The sequence below is a fragment of the Pogona vitticeps genome, chromosome 6, assembly GCF_051106095.1.
Source record: "Pogona vitticeps strain Pit_001003342236 chromosome 6, PviZW2.1, whole genome shotgun sequence".
Taxonomy (NCBI): Eukaryota; Metazoa; Chordata; class Lepidosauria; order Squamata; family Agamidae; genus Pogona; species Pogona vitticeps.
In genome coordinates, this window is record NC_135788.1 from 31327110 (window position 1) to 31353068 (window position 25959).

Consider the following 25959-nt stretch of genomic DNA (forward strand, 5'->3'; position numbering starts at 1 on the left):
CCGCCTGCTCTCCCCCGCCCACCCCGCCCGTCTCCTCTTGTTCCACCTGCTCGTTTCCGGAGAACGGAAAGGAACGGACATAACGGGAGGGTCCGGATCCCTCCGTTACGTAAGGGAGGGCTGAGTCTGGCCAGGCTAGAGGGAAAAGGTTGCGGTAGCGGCGGCGGCGGCGATCGCCCGGGGCGCGATGGGTTGCGGCGGCTTCTCTTGTTCCAAGAACTGGCTCTGCGCCCTTAACCTGCTCTACACGGTGAGTAAAGCCGCGGCTCGGGCATCGGATTCCGACGGGACGCCTCGCCCGGGGAGCTTGCTGCGCTGGTGGGGCGGGTTTCCCCCGGAGGTGGGGTTAGGGTCGGGGTGGGGGTGGCGGCGGGGGGGGAGGACGGGGTCTGGTCTTGCTTTTATCCCGATGGGTTGAGGAAGCCCCTTTCTAGGCCTGGGCGATCCCCGGCGTCCAAGGTGAGGGCGGGGAGGTGGAAGCGGGGGCGATGGGTTTTTGGTGGGGCGGGGTTGTGTGTGTGCGTGTAAGGGGGGGGGATGATGCCTGAGAGAAATGGGGCCTGTCGGGGAGCCGCCCTTCGGGAGCCGGTGCCGCGCTCCACCTGCGGAGGTGAAATCCAGAAGGGTCCGGAGGGCGGGTGAGCTCCCCTGGAGCTGGGAAAGAAGCAGAGGACCATTTCTTGTTACGTTCGAGGACTGCATCGCAGAAGGGAGGAAACCACGTCGTGGGAATTGTGTTACCGTGCGTTTCTGGAGGGCTGGATAAATGCGCTACGCCGTTAACAGTTTTTTTTTTTTTTTTTTTTTTTGGCTACGGGTTGCCACCGTTTCTCTCATGGCGTGGCTCCTGTGCCTTTAACTGCTGCACCCCAAGCAATAATCTAGCCTTTTCTGCTACCCTCAGCCCCCCCATATGAAGATCTCAAGGGGGGAAAAGCTTCACTTGTTGAATTTCTGCCTGTCAGGCATGAACTTCTCTGTGTTAATATTTGTGAAAGGGACAGAAGCCTTCTTGTTAGGGAAGGAAAGAGGAAGTACATCATGTAGATCAGCCATTCTCAACCTTTTTTTGGCGGTGACCATAAACACCATATGAAAGAAATATAGTTTGAATCAGGATTGTTTAAGTCACACAAACCTCATAAGGTGGTTTGTAAGGAATTTTTTTTCCAGTCTCTGGCTCCCTTCAAATGTGCCAAGACCTCCCAGGAGGCCATATGATCTCCACTGAGAAGAGCTGCTGAAGATTACAACAGTATTTATTTATTATGTACATGAAAAATCTTGTCGGGCAGTCATGTGAAGTAATGTGGGTGATATGGAAAATGTGAGGTCAATGTTCACGTTTCCTTTTGAACCCACTGTTCTTGCTTTGTTTTTCCTTCTCCGTAATAATTATCAAGCTGACCTTCCCACAGTTCACTATGTATGAAATATGTACACAGAAGGTGACCAGTCCGTCCTTCCAGTGGCACTCAGGGACTATGCAGCTTGCCCAAGGTGGCACAGGTGGCAAGGCATGTAACCTCTTCACCCCGGTACATGCTCTCCAGAAAGAAAGGAAGAAAACAGGGGGATTGAGTGTCTCTCCCCTGGACCTCGGTTCTGCCAGCCGGTTGCTTCAGCCCATTGGGCTTTATCAGCTTCTCACTCTCCATACCCAAGTATTTGTAGCTGCTAACGACATCCACACACCTTGCCCATTTGATGAAGTGACTTCTCCTCCATGCAAGCTGGAACGAGTCTAATGAATTCATCTTTTACCATTTGTTGGAGAGGAACTTGCTTCTGAATATAAATGTGCTGGTGCTGCCCACCATCTTTGTTGTAAGAAACTAATATGGTTGCCTGTCTAAAAGTTAGCTTCTCTTTGTCTGTGTGTGTGTGTGCGCGCACACACACTCGCCGTCAAGTTGATGCTGACTTATGATGACTCTTTTCAGGGTTCTCTCAGTAAAGAATACTCAAGAGACACTTTACCATTCCCTTCTTCTGCGGGATCTTATTTATTTATTTATTTATTTATTTATTTATTTATTTATTTATTTATTTATTTATTCGCTTTTTACCCCGCCCCTCTAGACAATGTCTACTCCTGGGACTGTGCAGTTTTCCCAAGGCCGCACAGACTGGCTCTTTATTTTATTTTATTATTTATTTTATTAGATTTTTACCCCACCCCTCTAGACAATGTCTACTCTCTGGAGGCACAGTCTGGCTCTGCAGCCACATACCTTTCCGCTGACCTACCCAGCCAGCTGAGCTTCTCTCTTTACCCCACATTTTAAGTCTGTGAAGAGGAAAATGTCTATCTTCAGATGTTCCTGTACTCAGACTTCCATTGTTCCTGACCGTTGGCCATGCTGCCCGGGACAGATGGAAATTGGAGCCTAGCAATATCTTGAAGGATGTAAATTTTTTGTATCTCATTGAAACTTATATCTGAGAAAGCTCTCTGTTCCCGAAAATGCATTTTAAAAAAAGGGGTGACATATGACACATCCACCTGTTCCACCTTTAAAAAAAAAAATTGTTCCTTTTGAATTTATGTGAGTACTCCAGTTCCTTTTGAATTTATGTGAGTACTCCAGATCCCAGTAAGTAAAATCCTCTTCTCCATTTCAGGTCAAATGCTCATGGTAGAGTAAGAGTAAGAGTAGTAGTAGCATCAGCAGCAGTAATAGTAATAATAGTAGTAGTAGTAACAACAACAACAATAAAAAATCAAGTCAACTCTGACTTATGGTGACTCTTTCCTGGATTTTCTAGGTATTTATTTATTTATTTATTTATTTATTTATTTATTTATTTAATTAATTAATTTATATCCCGCCTATCTAGCCGGTTAAGACCACTCTAGGTGGCTAACAACATAAAATAGAACAATAAATATATATAAAACAGTATTACATAAAATAGACGTAATAAAAGAGGCAAATAGAGGGGGGGAAAGGGCATCAGGGATTGACTGGAGGGAAGGCCTGCTGAAACATCCATGTTTTAAGTTGATTTTTGAAGATACCCAGCGAAGGAGCCACACGAAGCTGAGGAGGTAGGTTGTTCCAGAGGCGAGGAGCCACCGCCGAGAAGGCCCAATTTCTTGTCTTTTCCTTCCGGGCCTCCCTCGGTGTTAGGCTCCTCAGCCTCACCTCCTGGCTCGCACGAGTGACACGAGTAGATCTTGGTGGGAGTAGGCGTTCCGCCAAGTATCGAGGCCCTAAACCGTTTAGGGCTTTGTACGTAAGCATTAACACTTTGAAGCTGATGCGGAAACGGATGGGTATAACATAAGTTGACCATTCCCATCTTCTGGGGAGTGTCCTGGGATTATGCAGCTTGCCCAAGGCTACACAATCTGGCTCTTCTTCTGGAAGGCCCCGTGTGTATAGGGAGAAAAAAAAATAGACATGTCATTTTTAAGATGGTTTTGTTTATTAATAGAATTAAAATAATATACTGTGTCAGGTCATGCTCTAATAAAGATTGGCGACTTGTGGCCCTCCAGATGTTAGTGGGCTGCAGCTCCTTTTATCTTTTACCAGTAGCTATGCAGGTTGGAGCTGATGGGAGTTGCAGTCCACACCTTGCTATCTCTTCTTGAGTACATCAGTTTTTTATAGGACAGGAATTCACAGGTTTTCCGTGTAACTAGCTCTATGCAACTTAAGCAATTCAGGATGTTCTGGAAAATCCACAACACTAGTTAACCGTGGTGATTTAAGGTGCAGGAAGTTCATCTGTGCCCATGTGAGCAAAATCTTTTGTTGCTGGCAATGGTTTCACTGCCGTGGGAAAGGTAAACTTCACAGTCTGTTTAAGCTGAATTTAATCTTTCCCCTAGTTTGACTGGGACTGGGTATTGAATGATTAGACAATGTATCTTGTAATTGAAGTCCCAGGGTACAAATGGTAGTGATCACTAGTACATTTAAAAGGTTAGACAAATTCTCATAGGATACTGGTGTTTAAAGGCAGCTTCCTTTGAATATGTGTTATTCAGAGGCAACAGTGGCAGAATGCAGTCTTATTTATTTGTTACCCTTGTATCTCATGTTCCTTCCAAGGAGCTCAGAAAGGCTTCTCACCATTTTTTTTCTTTTTAACAGCCCTGCAAAGTAGACAGTGAGAGGTGTAAGTTCACCCAGTAAGTGCTAGCTTTTTATGGCAGTTCTTCTCTTGAGCTGTTAATTTGCTTTTCTTAATAATTTGGATCGATCAGGGAAATAATTCCACTTGCCATTACTGTCCAAGGTATTCAAATTCAATTTTTGCAATAGATAACAGTACTGGTTTTAAAAATAAGACACTTAGTTTGCTGTATTACCCATATTATATATCTGTGTACATGTATAAAACACATATATACATCAAATACATAATAAATATGTTATATATCTCCTATTTTGTAAGCTACTGTAAGAGCCTTTTGGCTAATGGGCAGGATATCAATGCATCCAACAAATAATTAATGAATCCAATAATGTTCTTCATAATACATTGAAGGCTACATGATGCACTGCAACTTGACACACACATATATGTAAAAATATTGGAAGTGTGTGGTCATGCACATAATAGTTCATGTGCATGGGCAATGAATAGAAGTGGAAAATATGCATTTCTTGCCACATAATGCATGGAGGTTGAGGTTGAATAATTTATCATCTGTTAGGCATTTAATTACCTGAGGTCTGTGTTACATAGGTCAGTTTTATTATGTGTCCTTAAGCTTAGAAGTTTACTAGCTGGGGAAAAAGATCAGTAAACAGGGCATCTGACTAAACAGTTCTGGATACGAACAAATTATTTAGGAGACCAGTTGCTCATTGTGAAGGATTACTAAAGCCAATTGAAATTAAAATGTTAGCTTTCATTCACATTCTAGGTAACTGAGAACAGTGTTTTAATTGATTCATTAGAATAATTTATACCTTGTCCTTCTAGTATAACCTGCATAATCAGAATGAGGTTGAACAAAATTGTTATGGGCTTTCAAGTCATTCCCAACTTATGGCAACTCTAATAGAGATTTTGAACTATGTGAGATGTTCAGATGTTTTTGAAGTATGTGAGGTGCCACGCCCGCAATGGGTTTCAGTAGCTGAGCTGGGATTTGAACCCAGGTCGTCTGACTTCTAGTCTGATACTGTATTCACTGCACCATTGGCTTTCTATAATAATTCAGAAATTATATAATTAGCAATGCAAAGAAAATGATAAAAATGACCTTATCTGCTCTCAGTGTCTCAGTCTACAAAGAAAAGACGTGAGCCCCTAGAAAGTCCAGTTAGATGCCTTCTTTCAGTGAACTCTGAGGTGAAGCTACCGAAAAGTCACTGCATTATCTACAACAGTGGTTCTCAACCTTGGGCCCCCATATGTTATTCGACTGCAACTCTCAAAAATCCTGGCCAGCACAGCTAAAGGTAAAGGCTTTGGGGAGTTTTAGTCCAAGAACATCTGGGAACCTAAGGTCTGGAACCACTAACCTACACCGATCACAGAATAGGTCCCTTCCCACATTGTAGCAAGATATCCTCCAGCCACCATTTGGACACAGAGAAGAGCTTTTGAACAATCCTTAGATACCGTATGGATTGGCTAACATTGAAGGAGATATTGTCCTCCTTTGAGGGTTGAATAATTCTGTGTAGTAGGTTAGGCTCAGCTGTAATGACTGTATGTAATGAGCCATAGCCTGTGCTTTACACTGTGGTTCAATCCTGCATGGCATCTACATTTATGAAACATCTGGTACCAGATGATGGGAAGGATCTGGGACACTGGAGACGTGCTGCCAGTCAAAATATTACAGTAGTAGTTATATGGTCAAATGACTTTAAATTTGTTTATTTTATTTTTATTTGTTTCACATATTTCTAAACCATCTTACCTCTTTACGGATACCTGGGCAGGCTCTCAAAGAATAAGATCAAAACTAGTCAAGGCAGTTGGTGTCACAAGAGGGAGGACCTTCTCAATGGCAGCTTCCAGATTCTGGAATGCTCTCTCTCAGATCAGGGTGCCCCTCTCCTTTATCCTTTTGGCAACAGCTGAAGGCTCATCTTTTCTGTCAGGCTTTTAACAATTGTGATTGAGTTCCTGAATGCCATTTTTTTTATTAAAATAGTTTTAAATCCTAATCTGCTTTTAATTATTCATTTGTATTTTAATTAGCATGTAGTTTGTTTTTTTAAATATTGAATTTATGTTTTTAATGCTATTGTTTTAATATTGTGAGCCACCTTGAGTATCTTTATTGAGAGAAAGGCAGACGACGACGACTACTACTACTACTACTACTACTACTACTACTACTGATGATGATGATGATGATGATGATGATGATGATGATGATGATGATAATAATAATAATAATAATAATAATAATAATAATAATAATAATAATAATAATAATAATAATAATAATAATAATAAAAATGCAAACTGAATTCGTTTGTAAAATAACTTACAGATAAGGCTCTGTCTTCCTAATGCAATAGCATTGTTCACCCAGAAAGGGTGATTGGAGAAGAGCCTCTAGGCACATCTTTATGTCCTTTGACATATGAGAAGATATGAGTCACTGGAATTAAAAATAATGGAAGGAAAAGTTGGAGGAAGTAGGGGAAAAAGAAGGCCTGATGCGGTTGGACTGACTTGAGGAAGCCACAGCCTTTCATTTAAAACAGTGGTCTCCGACCTTGGGCCTCCACATGTTCTTGGACTTCAACTCCCAGAAATCCTGGCCAGCAGAGGTGGTGGTGAAGGCTTCTGGGAGTTGCAGTCTAAGAACATCTGGAGGCCCAAGACTGGGGACCACTGATTTAAAAGACCTGAAGGCCTCCTATGATAAGGACCTCTGGAGGTCAGAGAGTTGTTTAGGTTGGAAACGTTGTGACAGCAAATAATAACAATGTTTTTTTTTCTGTATTTGGATCCTAAGCTAGTTTGTTCCTAAGTTCTTAGAGCTAAGGCAATCCTGCTGTGTATTTGAAGTGGTTGTACATAGTTCCTGAAGTGGTTCAAGGGATCCCAGAATGGGCCCCTCAGCGCTCATGATCCCTTAATTTCTCCCTGATGAGGAATACTGGCATTGAGACTGGCTTTATTTCAGGGAAGAATTCATGCCTTTTATACATATTGGCAGCCAGGCATGAGTGTAGCAATGTTTAGTCCTACATGGAGAAGCTTGGAGAAGTTACTTTTTGGTAGCTAGGTAGGTTCCTTCTGGCCAGCTTGGACAGTGGCCAAGCTAATAGGTAATTTTGTAGTTAAAAAAAAAACACCCTGGATTTTTCTACGTTCTGGCGCCTTTGCCCACTATGGTTCTGCTGGGCTATAGCATAATTGGTGGACCACTCTTCTGCATATGTAGGTGAAGAATTTGGCATCTATATTGGAATAATTCCTTTGTTTGGAAAGTTTCATGAACACATGAAAAAAAGAATTGCTGGCATGGCTGAGAGCAATTTATGCAACTCTTCAGAGGAAAGCTTATTGCAGGTTTTAGTTAGATCTTGTTGCAGGGCTTGTGCAGACGAATAGCACCTGTTTAATCCCTGCCTCTTTTTAGGTTTCCACAATGAATTCCTTAATTTAATATGCATTGTTTATTACTATTCCCTGGCAATTTTCCTTCATGGGCTCTTGTGCTAGGCAACGCGCTGTTAATTGTGCAATTGATGTTTCAGTGTGGTTCCTTTGAATCCAGACAGAAAAGGGCCATTTTAAAACTCTACCAACCAATTCTAGCCACATTTGCTTAGAAGTAAAAGCCACTTCTCTGTGTTTAGAACTGAAGTTAACTTTCCCTCACTCCCCCCTGTATGCGCATATGTACATATATGTATGAGAGACAGCTCTTCACTGTGATAGTATCACAGTTGTTAGGTTTATTGTGACACAGCAGGTAGACTTTTCACAGATATTTTATCTATCATGAAACATTCCCCAGTGATTATTGGAAGTGATAACATCCTTAATAGGTGAAATACAAAATGATGAGAAAGGACCTAGAAGTTCATTAGTGCCTTCTAATAATTCATAAGTTTTTGGCCCGTCACATGACAAGTGAAAAACAGGAACCCTCTTGGATTGAGTCAGAGGCCTGTTTAGACCTGTTTTGTGTTCCCAAGTAGCCAATTGGATGCTTATGAGATGCCTACAAGCAAGATGTGAACATGAATAATGACTTTCTGTCCAAGAAGTGGCAATGAGAGGCACACTGCTTGTGATTCTAAGGGTGACCTATAGCTATCACTATTTATCTTTATCCTCTTTGAATGTGTCTAATCATCTTCCAAAACCATCCAAATTGGTAGGCGTTATTACATCTTGTGGAGTAAGTTCCATAAGAAGTAGTTGCTTTTGTTCATCCTTCTCGCTCACACACAGTCCAGGGGTTCTTTTGTTACATGAGACAGCAAAAGCCTTTTCTGTAGCACTTTTCCCATGTCATGGCCAGAATCCAAATCCTATTGCCTTTTTACATTTGTATAAGGTAAATCATACAAGTCTGGGCAGCCAATGGGCATTGATTAGCAAGAAGCTGAGTTGAAATCCTGTGATTTAACCCACACCTTGATTTTAAAAAAAACAGAAAACTAAGACTTAGGTGACTTGCCTCACATCAGCAGCAGGATTCTGGCACATGCCTTAATTTTATCTCTCAGGCTTCACATGACTTCTGCTTTCCCGCCACCCCGAGGGAACTAGTTTAATCTTTCCTCACTAAAAATTTCCTCCAGTCCTTGGATCATCTAAATTGCATTTTCACACAGTTCTTACAATTCTACAGTATATTTCTTGAAATGAAACACATAGAACAGTGCTTGGTTAAGACTTAGAGAAGTAAAGAAGGCTGCAGTCCTTTGGATCTAACTTCGGAAGAAATCAGCACAGAACTGTACTGTACAGGTTACAGAATTCTGAGTTCTGTGACCAGATGATGAATGAATGTGAATTATAACTTGGGAGACAAGACATATAGGCCTTAATGTCTCCCTGGGAGTCTGGGACAGGACAGGTTCCAGTCCTCCATTTTTAAAAAATGATCCAGCGGTAGAAATGATAAGATAGAAATTTCTTAATTGCCTGCTAGTCCCTCTAGTCCCTGTATAGTGAACGCTCTCTGGGATTTTAGGCAGGACATTTTGCAATCCAGGATCCTCTCCATGCAAGCCATTTATTCTACCACTGAGCTGTGCCTATTGTATATAAAAGGTTGGGTGAGGACAACTGGTTGATCAATTGTCATCTCAGTGTTTCTTCTTACAGGCTGTAGAAGCTGTAGATTACACTGGGAACTCCAAATTCCCTTACTTCAAGAAGTGTGTGGACAATTCAGATCATTCTCATAGATGCGCTGACCTTTAATTAAAAGAACCAGTTACAGTTTCTGGTTTCTCCCAAAAGTCGGAGTGTCTGCCTTGGTGCAGAAAAAGAACACTTAAATAAACCCAACTTCTCAGCTTTTTCTCTCAGTATGAATGAAAAACATTGCTGCATTTGGTAGTGGAATTTTTGTTTTGTGTTTGAAAAAAACACCTTCATACTTGACCTAGTTCTACTGATCATCAGTATAGATAGCTTGCAGGGTTATGCAGTGCCTTGTAATAGATATACATAGATCCAAACTTGGGAAATTCCTGCAGAGTAAGTCCATTTGTTGCAATGGTTTGTTTTTTAAGCAAGCCACATAGGTTTTCCTTCCTCTGTATACTAGTTAGGATGAAAGTGGCTTAGGCCAATTACACTTTGGCATATTTTCTTGCTTTTACAGAAACACAGGAAAGGCTGCAGCTTTCCTGCACATAAAACATCAGTTTCCAGGCTGCACCCATTCTGCCCTCTTCAGAATGTCATCTTGGACAGGAAAAGCAGCTGTTTAAACAATAGTGGACTTAGTCAGACAGGAGGACTGGGTCAGAGTAGATGCTGTGTCCCTATCAACAGCACTGAACAGGTCGTTCTAACAAATGCCATCTCTTATACCAAGTCTTGACTGCTCTTTCCTGATAGGATCAGTGTAGATAATGATGAAGATAAGTGACTGGCAGCCATATGCCTTTACAGAGTGAGATCTCTCAAGATGTTTGAAATCCCAAATAGCCACCCTAATTTCCTGCATGGTTTCATTATTGTGAATTTAAAGCACTAACCTTTTCTTGCTCAGGGGTTTAAAATTATTAATCTCTGTTTCTTTTTTTTTATAACATAAAGGTCTAGTAATATATTATATGAGATACCCAGTGTGGTGCAGTGCAGCCATTCTCAGTGGGGAGCCATATGGGCCCCCTCAGTGTGTGTGGCAAATTTGAAGGGCCCCACAGACTGGATGTGGTGGCACTGTGGGCTAAACCACAGAAGCCTGTGCTGCAGGGTCAGAAGACCAGCAGTCATAAGATCGAATCCACGTGACGGAGTGAGCTCCCATCGCTTTGTCCCAGCTCCTTGCCAGCCTAGCAGTTCGAAAGCATGTAAATGCGAGTAGATAAATAGATACCATCTTGGTGGGAAGGTAAAACGGCATTCCCTAGTCACGCTGCCCATGTGACAACGGAAACTGTCTTCGGACAAGCGCTGGCCCTACGGCTTGAAAAACGGGATGAGCATCACCTCCTAGAGTCGGACATGACTAGACTAAAAATGTCAAGGGGAACCTTTACCTTTACAGACTGGAAACAGTTCTTCACACAGCCTCTTATAAGATTCGCCATACAATTTATACAATCCTGATTCAGCCTGTATTTTTTTCACATTGTGTTTAGGGCAGCAGCCAAAAAAGAGGTCGAGAATGGTGGCTGTAGAGGATAGAGTGATGGAGTAGGACTCAGGAAGCTTGGGTTTGAATTTCTGCACAACCATGGAATCTCACCAGAGATGTGGAACTGGTATAACCCCTCCTTAAATATCTCACTTCAACTTGAAAGCCCTATTAGGATTACTGTGAGTTGGTTCTGACTTGACTGCACCTAACAAGAACAATATGTTTCTAAGACATATTGAAGCTGGTCAAACAGCAGCCTTGTAAATGTGACCACCCAAATGTATTGGTCTACACAAATTAAGGCCTTGGGGATGTGTATGCCTGACCCTCAGGCACTTATTTGTAGCTTGAAAGAAGACTAATCCTGTTTCAGTTTCCCAAAATCTTCCATTCCTAAAAATATAATCTTCCATGACTGTGGCAGTTAAATGGCAATCAAAAGACTTACACAGAAGCCAAACATATATGAGAGAGAAATAACTATGAAATGTTTTTGTTTGTTTGTTTTGAGTTGTATGTAATTTTGTTATTCTAATGGATTTTTTAAAATTGGAATGTGTCTGTATTTACATATATGTTTGCCCAGCATTCTAGACAAGAACTATTACTGGGTCCTTTGCACGATTGCCAAAAGGAGAGTTCTACTATGTTTGTTTCCTCATCGTATGTCCCAGGAGGAGAGCCAGCCCGTGTAGCCTTGGGCAAGCTGCACAGCCCTGGAGCACCCTCAGAAGAAGGGACATGGGGAACCACTCCAAAGACCCTTTGCCCATTTTCGCTATTCTCTTCATTGGGGCTATCTCTCAAGGAAGTGCCAATTAGATTGTGGCTTTCTAGATTTGCCTTTTCTTTGCTCAGTGCTGTCTTCAAAGAAATATCCCATAATGCTTTTCTCATGTGTTTTCCTTCCAGTTAGTCAGCTTGCTGCTGATTGGAATTGCAGCATGGGGCATTGGCTTTGGCCTTATCTCCAGCTTTCGGGTCGTCGGAGTAGCAGTTGCGGTGGGGATATTTCTGTTCCTGATTGCCCTGGTGGGATTGATTGGAGCCATCAAACACCATCAAGTGTTGCTCTTCTTTGTATCCTTTGTAACCCTAACCCTGTGAACTTCGTAGTGCACAAGCACCCTTTTCTCCAGACCCTGCTTCAAACAGACCACCTCTGTCCCCTTCACCTGTGTTCCTTATTCCCTGTCGCAGATCTAAATAAGTGGAGAAGTTTCTTACCATGAGGTCATCTCAAGTACAAGGAGCTTTTTACAAGCTTGATCTCTGCCCCAGTTATGACACTGTTAAAAGCCACATGGAAGAGCAAACATTTCTCCTTCTATAATTGGTCACGAGACTGCAGTGGTAGAACTGGTTTTCATGAAATCATTGCAGATCATGAGTCCAGTGTGCTGGTTTATTTTTGTGTGTGTGTGTGTGTGAGGACTTAGACACTTCCCCAAGAAAGTTTACGTGTTCCACCTACTACAGTAATACCGATTTCTCCCAGAAATTAAAGTTTCGGGGTTTACTCCCACCCACATGCATCAAAAATCCAGCAGGAAGGTTTTTGTCTTGTGTACAGAGACCCATCGGCTCCTTCCTAGGTGTTCAAACAGCTCTCTTGTGTTTCTCCTCTTCCTTTTAACTATGGGCAGAGAACAAAGAGGCTTTATTTGGGGAAAAGCATGGTTAGGCTATGGCATGATTTGATCATTGCTAGAGACTTTTTGCACATACTTTTCCTGGATGGGGGCCACAATTTGCTTCTGTATCTATTTTCATTTATTCATTGTGGTGATTCATTGTCTATCTTCCACTAACCTGAGGGCAGCATTCATGGTAGTTCTCCTTCCCTGCTTTACCTTTTCCACAACAACACCACGATATAGGTGAAGTGTCTAAGAGAAAGAGAATGAATGGCCCAAGTGAGCTGCTGAGCTCAATGGGGGACTACTGTCTGGGTCTCCTAAGTCACAGTGCAGCCCTCTTAATCGCTGTAGCAAAGGAAAGCGTGCTGCTTATATACCATCCCATAGTTCTTAAAGCTCTCTCTGCGTGGTTTACAATTTAATTATGCAGGCTACGCAGATCCCATTCCCCTGCCAGCTAGGTACTCAATGGACCGAAAGATGGAAGGCTGAATCAACTTTGAGCTGGCTATCTGAGCCCAGGATTAAATTTGGCTCATTAGCAGAGTCTGGACTGCAGTACTGCTGTTTAACCACTGCACCACACCATCACATTTGCTTTCTTTTATGGAGTCCAGATCAGTTGTTTCTTCTACTACTTCGCATGCTACTGTAGAAAACACAATTTTCCAAGTTTACAAGAGAGCAATCAAGAGGTGGCTGCGTTCTTAGAATTAAAACTGAGGGCACGTAGGAGCTTTTAATTTTTATTTTATTGTTTTGAATATTGAGAAGAGGGCTTCAGGAGCTCTGGATGTTGATATCTGACTTGCAAACCACACAGTGCCCACCTTGATGTAAAAGTTATGAACTCAACTCTATTTACAATCAAAGTGACATCCTGAATTCTTTTTAACTAAAAAGAAATAATTCATCTGGGGCCCAGTGCTGAAATATGGCCATTTAAGCTTATTTGTATTTTAAGTCACAGTAAGCATGTGACATTAAATTGTAACATTAAATGTTGCAGTGTTTTGTTGCAGATTCCACTTTTGGAGTCCAAAAGGCTTTAAAATTGTGGATTTACTTTTCGTTTACAGTGTGTAAGTTGGAGGTTTAAAATCAGCTTAAAAGTGGGAAGGGAAGGTTTTGCCATGCAAAATGACATGTGTCCTTTTGGTGAGTCCTGCATATATTGAGAATGGGGCAAATCTTGGGGTGAATCTCATAGGGAAAGCTTGCACATAGTGCAAAACACATTTCTATGCAGACTGTTGTCCCGTGAATATGTAGCAGTGAAGGGACTTTTTGGATTTCAGCTCCCATCAGCCCTAGATAGCATGGGCAGTGGCAAGGGGTTTGGGGAATTGTATTCCAAGAAGACCAAAGGTTCGATGCCCCAGTATAGAACTACACCCTGTACATAAAGTCTTGGGAGTTCACCTGTCAAGCAGCCATAACAACAGTGAATGTATATCCACCCTTATATTCACTAGTGCTGTCAAAACATTAGCGGTCCTATTCCACAATCATTTTGAGATTCCAGAATTCTGTAAAGATTTGACTTCAGTTTTTATTTTGAGTTGATGTACAGAGGTCAGCATTCTCAGATTACCGAGACTTGTACGAACCCACCTGCTCAGAAAAACATCTGTTCCCCAAGCACATTGCCGACTGTTTCCATGGATTCGGTTGCATTTTGTTAAATATTAATCCAAACGATGGGCATTAAAAACTGGCAGTGGATGTATCATAGGGAGTTATATATAGAAATGCTTTTTCCTTTACCCAGTAAAATTCATTTTGTATTTACAAATAGAATACCACCTTAGCCCAAGTGTTAAATAAGAACTCTCTGCATTTGGGTTGAGTAAGTTCAGTGTTGTACCTGTCTGCTTAGAAGAAATTTCCATTTAGGACAGGGGAAGTTTCCCTCTCCCCAATAACTTTGGATAGCAAGGAACATTTGTGGAGGTCAGGGAAGGATTTTGACCCTCCCGGGGATGCCAACTTTGGCCCTGCCAAATATGCTTTTCCTCCTCTTCAGAGCAGGAAGTTTGCATTTCTTTGGAGGGGAAAATGGGAAAGTTCATTTTACACCGAAGTCGGATCCTGGGTTTTGGGGTTACCCAGTGTGATGTAGTGGATAGAGTGATAGTCTAGGACTCAGGAGACCTGGGTTTGAATCTGTACTCAGCCATGGAGGCTCAAGGGCTGAGAGGAGGATGGCAGTGGGGAAAAAAAACATCCCATACACATCTTACTAAGCCCTATTAGTATTGCTATAAAACACTCCTGACTTGATGGCACACAGCACATGTCAAGATCCTGTGCTTTACTTTAGAAGGGAATTGCTACTCTTGGAGTCAGTAGCAACAGCTATATTGTGGCTAATATAAATTTTATATGGGGCATGTCTGGAAGTTGCAAAAATGGGTGGGAGCCACTGTGATCCATTAGCACCCATTATGCTGCTGATGTTCCAACATTTTCAGAATTCACAGGGCCAGAGTGCAATGGATAAGACTCACTCTGCATCACCTGGTTGCATAGCATTGTGCCCCCAGCTGCAAAAAGCCCCAAATCATTTAATATTTGTCATTACAAGTGTATACCATGTGAAGTCTTTAGTGTCTGCACAAGAATTCTGTGTTCCAGAAGGTTTTTAAGTGAAATAATATCAACTGTGGGTCCTGATGGCAATTTTTAGAGCATTGTATTTTTAATTGTATTTTAATTGTTTTATCTTTTTATCTTTTTTGTATTCAAATAGTTGTAAGCTACCCAGAGACCTTTGGGTAGTGTGGGCAGCATATAAATAAAATCTGCTGGGCTGATTCAGAAGTCTGTGTAGCCCAGCTGGGTGGTAGCAGATAACTTTAATGACTAGTAGTTTTATAGCCTTATCTTTCCTTACTTTGTCACACCCTGTTTTAAAGCTGCCTGAGTCACCTAGTGGCTGTCACCTTGCCATGCGATAGCAAATTTCTACATGGTGTGATGTAACACTTCCTTTTGTCTTTTTTGAGCCCCTACCTTTCAGCTTCCTGGGATGACCTCAGTTTCTAAGAAAGAAAAGCTATTTATTACTTTCCACACATCATGTTTCTCTATCAAGATTTAAAAGCTTCCAGTGTTTTTCTCCTCGTACGAGAATGTTGTAGCATGGTAATGCTATGAATGTAAATAGGTTGACAAGATGTGTATAGAGTCACATGGATGTGCGAGCATGCATACTCTGTCTCCCCCACACACAGACATTAATTTTTAAAAAATTGCTGACCACCCAAGGATGCCAAGAGACTTTTCCAATAAATGCCCTCAAATTTTTGTAAGACTTCTTTGGGGAGAGTGATTGTTGGAGCAGGTGTAGGAATAGAGGGGTAGCCCACCCTTGGCTTAAGTCAATCGCGTAACAGTGGTTTCCAACCTTGGGTAACCCAGGTGTTCTTGGACTACATTTCCCAGAAATCCTGGCCAGCACAGCTAGTGGATGAAGGCTTCTGGAAGTTTTAGACCAAGAACATCTGGGTATTCACGGTTGGGAACCACTGACTTAGAAGAATGCTTCTTGGTTTTAAATGATTTTGTGGTCCTGGGCATGGTGCTGCTAAGGCAGAAAGTATGAATGATATTTGCTTTCTCTTTGTTCAGGTGGAGACCTCTGATGTTGGGACATAATGTTTTGCAGGCTGGCCAATTTGTAACCCTCCAGATGTTGGATGGTCAGCTCCTATGTGTTCTACCATAGTCAGAAGCAGACTGTGCTGCAGTCCAGCAACATCTGGATGGCCATTTGTTTCCCACCCCTCTTATAATGGGATCTTGTTCTGCATGGATTTCAGTGAAATGTATGGGACTTGGAGAAGAACATTGTAAAACTTTTCACATCCCTCATTTGCTTTGATGGGGCTGTTGGATTAGAGCTTTCCCAAGGTTCCCCCCCCCCCGAAGTAGAAGCCTCTCATTCTGTCATCCTAAGTAGCATCCATAAAGGATGCTCACTTTGTTTGCCACCTAATTGTGTCTTTACAGAAAGTTTCCTTTGCTTCAGAACAAGATAGCTTAGCTGGAAGGATAGGTATCTTCATTGTGCACTTAGAGCTAACTGTGCATATGCGTTGTGGGTATGGTTTTTGCAAGCAAAGTCTGGCTGACTTTTGTCAGAGAGGCCCACACTAACCACTTAGCTGTAATAATGAGAGGAAAGTCCAAATGTGCTGATAGCTGGGGGAAGTCTTCCAGCCCCATACCCTCCCAACACCCTAGTCCATTCTGACTAAGCAGTGCTGCCAGGGAGTTACAAAAAATCCACATGGTTAAGCACTTTAACTCTTGTTCCAACCCTGCAAGGTATGAATATCAAAAATACCCACAAAACACAAAGGTTCCCAGTAGCTCATTGAGGCAAACCTGGTTTTAGTACTACTAACGCTGTTACTTCAAAATGGACAAGCAGTTGCAAAATCTTATATTTTATTACAGGTAGTGCAAAAGTCAAAAGAACAAAACTTGAAAAGCAGTTTCAGCAGTTACAGAATAGTCACGGAACTGTGGAGTTTTGACTAAGCAGTCAAAAGGTTTGAGGCAAAAATAATTCCAGAACAATCCCCCCCACAAAGGAAAGAAAGTAAGTAAGAAAGCTAACCTAAGCTAATATTTGTATCCTGGCATAGCTTCAGCATAGTCATAGAGTATATGAAGAATGCAAGTAGCAGAGCAGCAGATAAGCATAGTGTTATCCTAAGAAGTAACTAGGCCAAAGTAACTTCAGTACCTATTTTAATACCTCAAATTCCAGTTTCCAGGCACTTCAGAAAATCTGCTTATCAGATGTTGAGTTTGAAACCATTCTGCTAATTAACTCTTTGAGCACAATTTGGCCTTGAAGGTTCCTTTCTCACAGAGATAAGGTACAGGTGTTTGCTGCCTTCAAGTTTACAGTGGTCACTTCTTCCTATCAGTCAGCTTGTTGAAGGCATGAATTATAAGGCCTGATTTTCTAGATGAGGAACAGAAACTGAGTCCTTGTTTCCCAACATCTTGACAACCTTAACTAAGTAACTTCAGTATATGATTATTCTCTTGCTGGTGTTTATCATTCAATTTTCTGTCTCCTGTGCATGTCTGACATTGAACAAGGAACAGCAGGTAAGAAACATTTTCTTTTAAAGTCACTAATATTCAGGATTATAGTCTTCTTATTCTTACATACAATTATGATTGTTATTAATGCACATCCTGATTTCCACATGGATGTGCCCAGCCTGGCTTACAACAACAAAAGGACAGTAATACAAGAGAGGGAAACTCTGAAAATTTTTCTATGGAATGTGAATTTTTCAATATTGTACTGAATACAGTAATTCCTACATTTCCCCTATTGCTTGTGCTTTGCATGAAAAAACAAATTGGCAAGTCTTAAAGAAGTCCACATTAAAGTATAATAAACAATCTAGGCTCTACCAGCACCATAGGCATTAACCAGAATCCTGTTGATGATCTCATAAGGTTTGTGTAATTTTGACCAATTGATGAGGTTCCATGCCCTGCCTCAGTCATGTGCCTGGTCATATACCTGCTGGAGCAACCAAGATGCATCCTGATGCCTCTTCAGTTTAGTTGCAATGAGTTTGTGAGAAGTTACACAAATTTTACCAACAGGATTCTGGCCACTGAGTGCAGGGACTGTATTTATATTGCCCTTCCCCTTTGCTATAGATGTGCCAGCCAGTTCTGGATTGCTCTGAGGGCTGTAGAGACATACAGTAGCTCCCCCAGGAAACCTTATGCTTTCGGTTTCTACAGAGTTTGACTTGCTCTTCCTGTTGATCTATCACAGATCTTGTAGACAGAATAATACTGTAGGTATTCATGAGGAAGTTTTACAAGCATCCGGCACAGTTCTGTGCTTGAATGTATAAGAAAGGTACTAGAGCAGGAGTAGGAGAGACCCTTCCCCAGATGCTTAGACTTCAACTTGCAGAAGCTGCAATCAGTGAGGTTGGTGGCAAAGGGCCATGACTTCCTAGGGGAATCACACCGGGCCAGGTCTTGAAGTTACTTCCTATGACACAGGATAAATTCTTAGGGATTCTAACAGTTTTAGATTTAAAAAGAATCCAGCAGATATCCCCCTCCGCAAAGAAAAGCATTTACCATATTTTTCCGTGTATAAGACTATACTTTTGTCTAAAATCTTTAGAATAAAAATTGTCGGTCGTCTTATACACGGAAGCAAGCTGAGGAGAGAACAAAAACAAGTGGAAGGGAAAGCAGGGATCAAAGCGATCCTGCAAGGCTGTGATCCCTTTCCCACTACACTTGCTAAGTCCCACTTAGATTTCTTGCTTTTGGGTTAGAAAAGTGGGTGGGCGTCTTATACATGGAAAAATACGGTACTTTATTCCAAATTCATTATTGCTAGCAATGAAGGGGAAGAAACTATTAAGATTTAAGATATTAACAGCTTAAAATGTTCCTACAAACTTCGGAACATCCTTCCAAACCTTCCCATCCTTGTAACACTCGTGTTCTGCTCTCTTAACCTCTGAAGAATAAGCAGCCAGTGCTGTAGGGCAATTAACCTACAGTGTTAGGCTGTTGAGATTTTTGGGCTGAATGAGTAGGAAGTGAGGAAGGTTTAGCCAGTCCAGCCAGTGGATGAGGAATGGGCACACTTGCCTGCTCTTGCCCCAGAGCTGAGAAGATTTCTTACATTGTGCACAAGGGCAGTGAGATCCAAGTTATATATACGCACCTCACACTTTTTAAACTCATTTTTTCTTATGCTAAAATGCATAATAAAGAACAAAACCACTTAAAGGGATGCCCAACAGAGATAAAAGTTTAGAAGTAATTAAAAATAGTATCAGTGCCAGCGTTTATGAAAGGCTCCTAAATGTGTAAAAATGCATCTGAATGACATGGTTGGTTTTATGCCATGGTCATCTATAAAATATGATTGGAAATCATTATTCCAAAGTCTGTATTGACACCTGGACACCACAGAAACTGCAGGTCATCAAAAACACTCTGTGATGTGGTGTCTCCAAATTGACATCAGCCATCAGGTCAGCTTTGATTTTGCACAGTTAGTAAAATATCTGGACAAATCTACAAAGGATTAGTCACCTTTGTTAATGCTATAAAAGGGAACTTGGATTGAGAGAGAGTGAGAGAGTAAAATCATCTGCATAAAGTATCATTTTAAATTCAAAAGTATTATGTCCAAAGCTATGGAAATGTACTCTGGGTGTAACCCTCATGGACCCATAATCTGTAGACTAAAAATGTTGATTGTCATTAAAAGAATTGTTGGTCTATACTGTCTCAAGAAGAAGAATGTAATAATTTAAAATTCTTTCTGTGCCTAAATATTTTTGGTTCTTCTCCTTTTCAATTTATTACCTCTGACAGGATTGGGACACTTAATTAATTTGGGTGGATCCAACTCTGAGTGAAAATATTATATGAAACTGCTCAAATTAAAAAAAAGTGACTTGGGAAAGATGGAAAATGTAACAATCCAATGATGTAGGAAGAAGTTAACAGTCCTCCTTGTGGAAGAAAAATACTTTCATGTTTGAAACTTTAGGGATTGAGATAATGGAAACCATGTGAGAAGGTGTTTGAAGGAATTGTATTGATGATATCAGGAAAAATAATAAATCACTATTCAAAAGAAAAATTGACATCCACCAAAATGGATAATCATAAAGTACAAGGCAAATCCATGTAGAGCCATGAATGACATGCTAGAAAGAAAGAAAGAAAGAAAGAAAGAAAGAAAGAAAGAAAGCTCCCTTCATGAAAGTACAGGAAAACCTGATAATCAGATAAAATAGGCAGTGTGGATAGTTAGTGACAATGCAGTCAAGTTGTTTATGTAACTAGGATACAGGTGAGGAAGTGTGTACAAAACTGCTGTGTAACTTCCTTTTGTCCCGCAGAGCAAGCTCCTCGAAGTAGGATGGAACAACACAAACAATGCAAAGCAGGATATTGAGAGGAACCTGAATTGCTGTGGGTTCCAGAATGTCAGTGAAGAGGATACATGCCTTGCTGTAAGTACATAGCTTGATTTGTGTGTCCGGTTCCAAAGCCTGTTGTAGGCAAACGAGACAGTTAGTCACATACTTGGTTTGTGTACCTTTGCCTCTTGTTGAAAGAACGAATCAGTTGCTTTCACTTTTATTGGCATACTTCCTTTATTAGTGTTTCATACATAGTCACCTTTAGATTTATTCCGGGTCTGGGTTTCGGCTTTAATTGTGACATTTAACTATTGAATCAGTAGGAGTGCTTCACTCTTCTGACATAGGTACCACTAGACATAGGTACCACTATTATTAAACTTTGGGAGGAAAGACAGTTATCTATGAGGTGCATCCCTATCTCACTATTTCCAGGAGTCAAATTAGATGATACACAGATAAGCACATATTTAGAAGCTGAAAATAATTATTTATTTATTTATTTAACTTATATGCCGCCCACACTACCCAAAGGTCTCCTTAGTATCCTTAAATCTATGACTTACAAATAAACCCTGTTTTTACTTGCAGACAGAGCCTAGAAGTAACTGTTTCCCTGTAATGTAACTATATATAACTTATTTTTTGGGGTAACAAGTAGTATAGCTAGTGTTTATAATGTTACCTTTCAGGTATAGTGAGAAATACCTAAGCCATTTAAGTGAAATGAATAGCCTCAGGTTATTTCAAAGGGCATTTTTAGAGGCCTTTTGATAGGAACTCTTCATGCTTTGCACCATTGTCATATCATTCCTCAGTGACAAGGAAGTTCGTATTTGTTTTTGTCTTTTGCATTTTATTCTAAAGTGCAGTGTCAGAATTAGCCACTAGATGGAACCAGAGGCTGTTTCCCTCTCTTTTCCTTGTGATAAATACACTGCCGTCTAGTAGTGAGCAACACAAGGACTTAGTTGCAGTATCAGAGTGAGGATGACAGCAACCTAATGGTTGCTTTTAAAAAGTAATGTTCAAGGCTCTGTCTTCCAGTGACCAGCCAGAAAAGAAAAGAAGCTAATTTTCAAGCTACAGGAGTAGAAGAAAGAGCATGTTGTGGAAAATTGATGTCTTTCAACACAATATCTTGAATGTTTATATTTTTTTAACTATGCTTAATTACAGGAATGTTCTAATACACGGTCATGTCATCCTTGTGCACCAAAAATAAAAGAATACTCTGGGATGGTGTTGAGAGTTGTAGGAGGCATTGGGCTTTTCTTTAGTTTCACAGAGGTAAGAACAAGCTTTCTTTTGTGACCAGTTGAGGATTTCTAGTGGGAAGGTTCTGCAAGAATAACATGTCTGTGGTAAAAGAATTGTATGTTTTTCTTTTGAACAAGCACTGTTGAGGATGTTTGTAGAAATAAAAATCCTCTGTATCACTTAGGTGGAGGACTAGAGACAGATACTTAGCTGGTTTACCAGGTAATTACTAGATAAGGATGCATTTGCCAGTTACTTTGAGCCTCACTGAAATCAGGTGGACTTATTTCTGAGTAGACATATACAGGATTATGCCACTCTTTTAAGGTGTGGCAATGTTTTGCCAACATGCTACCACAGACTAAGACAGTTACCTTTTTAGAAACAGCCATGTAAATAGAAATCTGAGAGCTTGATAATTCATGCACCCCAATTTCACACTGATGTAATTTCATGATAGAAGAATCTTTCGTCAAGGATCTAGGTTGAGAAAAGCAAGCAGAAGGAAGATGGATGGATAAGACAAAATGGAGAAAAATATAATACTACCAGAAACAGTTCACCGCTGCAGTTCTCCTGCTCTTGCTTGTGACTATTCCTGTGGGAGAATTTAAAAGAATTGTGCAGAAAATAACATCTGCTTATTAATGCCCTGGAGGAATTGGTTTTCTTTTCTCTACACCTCTTGGTTATTCTTTCTCACTGTCTCCATTTCTTCCGCACGATCCAACTCCTGAGCCCACCAATACATTGCACTTTCTCTCCAGTTAGATGAGAAAAAGGAATTATTTGCTGCTAATTTTCCAATGTAACACCATTCTCTCTGAGCTTGAGGAGGACATTTTTTGGGGAAAGGGGAGGAACAAGTTAATGTCCAAATCCAGTGTTTTCTGTAGAATGGTGTTCCTGAATCAGTGGTATGGAAGGTGTTTGCAGAATGCCAAAGTTCTAATGCAAGTTTTTCTATGAGATGTTGATCCTTTTGCGTATGTCCCTCTCTCTTATGGAGTCACAATCCAAGTCTGTGAGATATAATAATCATATTTTCTTGAAAGTAGCCCATAGTTAAAAGAGAAAAGGAGTATGTTTCAAGAAGGTAGCAATAACCTCCAAAATACTACTAGAGTAGCAGTAGATATTGTTGGACAACAGTCCTTAAGTATGGTCGTTGTAGGTTTTTTGGGCTGAAGCCTTCGAGAATAAATCCTTAAGTACCATATTTTTCCATGTATAACACTATATTTTTGTCTAAAATCTTTAGACTAAAATTGAGGGTCGTCTTATACATGGAAGTAAGCAGAGGAGAGAACAAAAACAAGTGGAGGGGAAAGCAGGGATCAAAACGATTCTGCAGTGCTTTTATCCCTTTCCCCTACACTTGCTAGACCCCACTTAGATTTCTTAATATTGGATTAGAAAAGTGGGGGTTGTCTTATACATGGAAAAATATGGTTACTACTACTACAACTACTACAACTACAACTACAACAACTACTACTACTACTACTACTAATAATAATAATAATAATAATAATAATAATAATGATAATGATAATGATAATGATAATGATAATAATAATAAATACATTGTGAAAGGCATTAACATTGTTTCCAACAGCAAAGGAGAGGGCCACCAAAGAGAAGGTCTTGCTCTTATTTCACTCTATATACAGATGGGGCTTACGCCTTTTATGAGTTAAAATAGGAAAAGTGAAAGGCTTGCTCTTCAGTTTATTACTCAAGCAGATAGCTCATTGAATAGCTCAGTGAGTTAGAACACGGGGCTGGATGGGTCAAGAGTTTGATTCCCCCCCCCTCTGCTTTATAAGAGAAGGACCCTTCCATGTGGTCTTGGACAAGCTGCACCATCCCAGAGCACTGCCAAAAGAAGGAAATAATAAACCATTTCTGAATACTCTGTACCTGTGAAATCCTGCACAGCATGTAATTATTATTGGTTAAGAAGGCTACCGGGTTGGAATTATGTCACTATATGCACACACCATCTTTCAAATATATCTGAACATGTGATTAGCTAGCAGTACTCCATGGATTGTAGAGTGTTTGGGTGAATGTGGTGATGGCACATAATATTTTACGAATTTAGCAAATGTATTCTTTCTAACTCACTTTTCCCTCCCTTTTCTCCTTATTTCCAGATCTTAGGGGTATGGCTCACTTATAGATACAGGAATCAGAAGGACCCTCGTGCGAATCCAAGTGCATTTCTTTGACCTGGAAACATTCTCTAAGGACTGAATATTTCATTTTCTGTGTTTTTAAAAATGAATTGTCCACTGATCAGCTGCTTTCTACATTACCTGAGAGTTAATGCACTTGAGAAAAGATGACACACTTACAGTTGCCTCTTCTCTGTGTTGCTGTTGTTTTTCTCCATAGATCAATGGGATGTGGAATGTTTTGCCCCATGATATAACTGAACAGAAACTGAATCCCATAGGAACGAAGATAGTTCTACTGAGCTATTGCAGTCTTGCATAGTTACTTTGATGTTCTGTTCATTAGTTGCCTTTGATTTGAAAGGCAAAAAATGTATTTCACCTGCATACATCTTTGACTCCTTCGCATTCCTTTCTTGAAAGAACAGTTGGTTGTCTGGAATGCCTGATGTAGAATATTTCAGTGTATTGTGCTGCTGCTTCACACTTTTGTATTTGTAAGGATGTAAAAAGGACCTAGGATTTACTGGAGAGATAGAAACTCATTTTCCATCTCTTCTTCTCTTTTCCTTCCTTGTATTTTCTGGAAACCAGAAGATGTTGAAATCTTACATGGTTGGTATTGTCCTTCCGTTTCAAAATTTGCCATGTTAACCTAGCAATCCCATTCTCGAGCCCCAATTGGCATTTTAGTGCATGAATGGCTTGTGTGTAAGCTTTCTCTTTTATCTTCAGCCTTGTTCACACATGAATGTATAGGATTGGGATGGCTAGGTATTCACCAGGACTGTGAAAGGTCCCAGAAGATTTACTGTTGACTTTAGAATGAAGATTATAGCTGTGCATGAAGAATAGTAGCAAGTCATGAGGGTCATGGATTTTTCACTGTATGCCTAAATAATAACTTCATCTTGCGGTAATGAATGGTGTAATTTTAAAACTGGCAGAAGAAAACTGTTTAGTTAGTGGTCACAGTAAGAAAATGCTCTTGAGACCTTGAGATCGTTTTTCTCGAATAGTTTAAATTTAAATCATGTAGTAAGTTAACTGTCATACTGATACTGGTCTCTAGATTTGACTAATTATGTTCTTTGGTTTAAAATATTTGATTATAATTGTGAACTAGAACAGTATAAATTAGATTTTTGTGGTGCTTTGCTAGTTTATTTAAAAAAAATAAAACTTCTGATGAACTGTGTTTAAAATTTAAGCGGATCTGTGTTACACAGAAGGGATTTCATGAAAAGCAACTGTAAAGAGACGCAGCTTCCGTCTTAAAAATGCATGAGTGTGTGTGGATTCTGTAACAATTAGGATGCAGGAGACAGTGCTCTAGTTGAAAGGGGGAACTGGGGGAACTCTTTAAGTGGGTACAGGCAGCTTACAAAAGCAAGAACAAAGAAAAAAGGTAATGAGAAGAATAATGTCCTGGGTAAGGAAGGGTGGTGCGAATTTTTATCATAAGGAATGGACTATGTAGAACTTTCCTTGAAGTTGTGCTTACAGCGCAAAGCCTGTGCATGTTTTCTCAGAATGCACTCGATTGAATTCAATGGGGCTTACTCCAAGGGATATGCAGATAAGAATTGCAAGGTCATGCTTTAATCCTATACCCAGTGGTCTGGGAAGGTCTCAACAAATTAATCAGAATTTAATTCTGTCTTCATCCTCACAGTATCAATAACAATTAATATCCTAATAATAATTTATGTAGTTAGCAAGTGTAATTTAAAAAAATATTATGATGACTGGATTAGTCACAATCCCAATTCAGATACACTGATGCTGAGCAGGATGCTTTCCCTTTGACAACTCAAGCTTTTCTTTCCCTGTGCTATTACTGCAGCTGGAAGAAAAAGAAGAGAAAAAAGAGAAAAAAAAACAGCTTCCAGAAAAAGCAGTCATCTTTAGCTAGGAACCCTTCTCCCTCACAAATTCTCCTGCCAGCCCAGTCAGGTGCTGTTAGTGGAATTTTGGGGGAGGGTTTGCTCATCCCTGTACCTTAAGCATAAAAATATCTTGAGGCAGTTTGGCCTTCTCAATCACCTCAAACTCGGTTTAGGGCTGTGATTATCTGAAGCAGCCCTATCTCTGTGTGTTTGATGGCCAGAGAAAAAGATGACTGAGGGGATTCAGCTGTGGAATGGCTATAA

The 25959-nt window shown here is 40.5% G+C and overlaps 1 protein-coding gene across 1 annotated transcript; it reads left to right on the forward strand.

Annotated features, from left to right (window-relative positions):
* Nucleotides 1-6: 6 nt before the first annotated feature.
* On the forward strand, nucleotides 7-25011 carry TSPAN13 (tetraspanin 13). The gene is made up of 6 exons (XM_073003272.2): nucleotides 7-250; nucleotides 11684-11851; nucleotides 17461-17541; nucleotides 20343-20456; nucleotides 21546-21656; nucleotides 23786-25011. The coding sequence occupies exons 1-6, from the start codon at nucleotides 188-190 to the stop codon at nucleotides 23858-23860; spliced, it is 612 nt and encodes a 203-aa protein (XP_072859373.1). The 5' UTR covers nucleotides 7-187; the 3' UTR covers nucleotides 23861-25011.
* The last annotated feature ends 948 nt before the right edge of the window (nucleotides 25012-25959 follow it).

What these genes read in the sequence shown, in the direction of transcription:
- TSPAN13 (XM_073003272.2), top strand. Translation starts at nt 188, where the DNA reads ATGGGTTGCGGCGGCTTCTCTTGTTCCAAGAACTGGCTCTGCGCCCTT. An exon ending in CATTGAACAAGGAACAGCAG is followed by an intron (nt 17,542 to 20,342) that starts GTAAGAAACATT and finishes TTTGTCCCGCAG; the next exon opens with AGCAAGCTCCTCGAAGTAGG. An exon ending in TTTTCTTTAGTTTCACAGAG is followed by an intron (nt 21,657 to 23,785) that starts GTAAGAACAAGC and finishes CCTTATTTCCAG; the next exon opens with ATCTTAGGGGTATGGCTCAC.